At 34.1% G+C, this 1,811-nt stretch overlaps 1 protein-coding gene across 1 annotated transcript; it reads right to left on the bottom strand.

Annotated features, from left to right (window-relative positions):
- Positions 1–738: 738 nt before the first annotated feature.
- LOC126890936 (CGG triplet repeat-binding protein 1-like) lies at positions 739–1,074 on the bottom strand. Its single transcript, XM_050660105.1, has one exon. The coding sequence runs from the start codon at positions 1,072–1,074 to the stop codon at positions 739–741; it is 336 nt and encodes a 111-aa protein (XP_050516062.1).
- Positions 1,075–1,811: the final 737 nt, after the last annotated feature.

Below are 1,811 nucleotides of genomic sequence, written 5' to 3'. Positions count from 1 at the left end.
AATCACAGAAAAGCATCCTTGTAGGCCGCGCAGTAGACATCCATGTAAAACAAACTCATTTTATTTTCAAAAGCATCGATGTAAACCTCCTAGATGGCATCGCGCTAAACCTCCACCGCGACTTACTTGCTCTGTTCTCTTTCATTCAGTACAATGTGTTTGTTTTACATGGATGTCGACATCGACCGCTACCTCCACATCCACCTCCACCTCGACTTACTTGTTATGTTCTTACCCTTAGAGGGGCTTTGATAAATACTTTTTTAACATTTAAAATTAGCTTATTTACTAACGGAAATTCTTTTATGATGGTTTCTGTTACTCGGTTTATCCTGTTCAGAAGACATGTAACATGCACCAAATTTGGGTAAAATACTTTAAGGTTCTTTCCTATTTTTACAATATAGGGTGCGAAATCAGATATAAGCTTCAATAACTTTTCTTCTGGTACTGGGTTTGGAAAAAGAAGCTTGATAGAGACTGCTGTATGAATCTGGATACCGTCGCTTTCTTGGTTTTGTCCAACTGCTTCGAACCTTTTAAGTATGCGTTTGTAGAATTATTTTCTCGAAGTGCTCCAATCATTACATGTGCGATATATCTGCCACAAGCATCGGTACTTTCATCCACAACGATGTAAAAGTTTTTCTCGCCAATTGAAGATTTTATTTCCTGAAGAACTGTCTCGTAGGCCTAGTGAACATTTTTCTTTCTGAGGGCCGACTCATCAGGAATGGCCTAGTTGCAATGCCTTTGTAAAAAACTTCTAAATCGGGGATGCTGACGTTTTCTTAGTGGTATGTTAGCTGCCATCATAGTTTGACACAAGTCTTTTTGAAAAAGTTCCTTATCCGATTTTGCACCCACATTTTGAAATGCGTTTTTAACATTCTGTTGAACAGGCGCATATTTCATTTTTGCAACCTTCCCGATATGCAGTGCTGTTTCTAAATGCTGATCCACTTGAAACTTTTTCTTCTCACAAACAATTATTTTTGAACAGGCTTTTTCTCCACTAAATTCTGACTCGGAAATATCCTTAATCCACGTCGCATTTCTTACTATTTTCGCCATTTTTAAAACCAATCAAAACTCGCTATATATTGTTATGCTCTACTTTTGCTATTTATTTAGATCTATTAGCAAATTCTTAATTTAAATGATTATTCAATTATTTTATTTACTACCTATGTAAAAATACAACTAAATTCAAATTAAATCTTCCAATCAATTTTATTCTCAGGGCTAATTTTGAATTTGATACAATACCTGTGATCTGTGGCTTCTAGTATTTCTAGTTGATTACTTCTCCCAGGGTGGAAACAGGGAAATTGAAAACACTCAAAATCGTATAAAAGAAATCTATTGTTTTTATCAAATAAGCCATGTACATGTGATTCAAAAAATACTAAAATTTAACTTTGTTGCAACAATCTCTAACTTAATAAATTAAACTCTAACTCTGATATCTCTTTATTTGACAAAAAAAAATTATTTAATTAATTTCTTATTTACTCATACTAAATTGAATGAATTTTACTTTTCTTCTTTTGAATTGATTTCTCAAATTTGAAATCACTAACTGCGTAAAAAAAGTTCAATAAACAAATAAACACATATGGTTTTGATATAAACAACATTTCTCCATTCCGACAAATGATTTGACTAATCTTTTGTTTCTTCACTCCCTCGTTTTCTGGATTGCGCCGTCCTTGATTCTCCCAACACGTACTCTCTGGATGTTGCGACAAAGTCCCTCTCGTCAAAACTGCTTCCAAGGAAAACACACAGGACTTTCTGGAATTCTATTA

This window comes from Diabrotica virgifera, chromosome 9 (assembly GCF_917563875.1).
Source record: "Diabrotica virgifera virgifera chromosome 9, PGI_DIABVI_V3a".
Lineage (NCBI taxonomy): Eukaryota > Metazoa > Arthropoda > Insecta > Coleoptera > Chrysomelidae > Diabrotica > Diabrotica virgifera.
This window is presented reverse-complemented; position numbering and strand designations above follow the sequence as displayed.

Bases quoted from the DNA above. Each gene is read 5' to 3' on its own strand.
- LOC126890936 (XM_050660105.1), bottom strand. From the start codon at position 1,074: ATGGCGAAAATAGTAAGAAATGCGACGTGGATTAAGGATATTTCCGAG.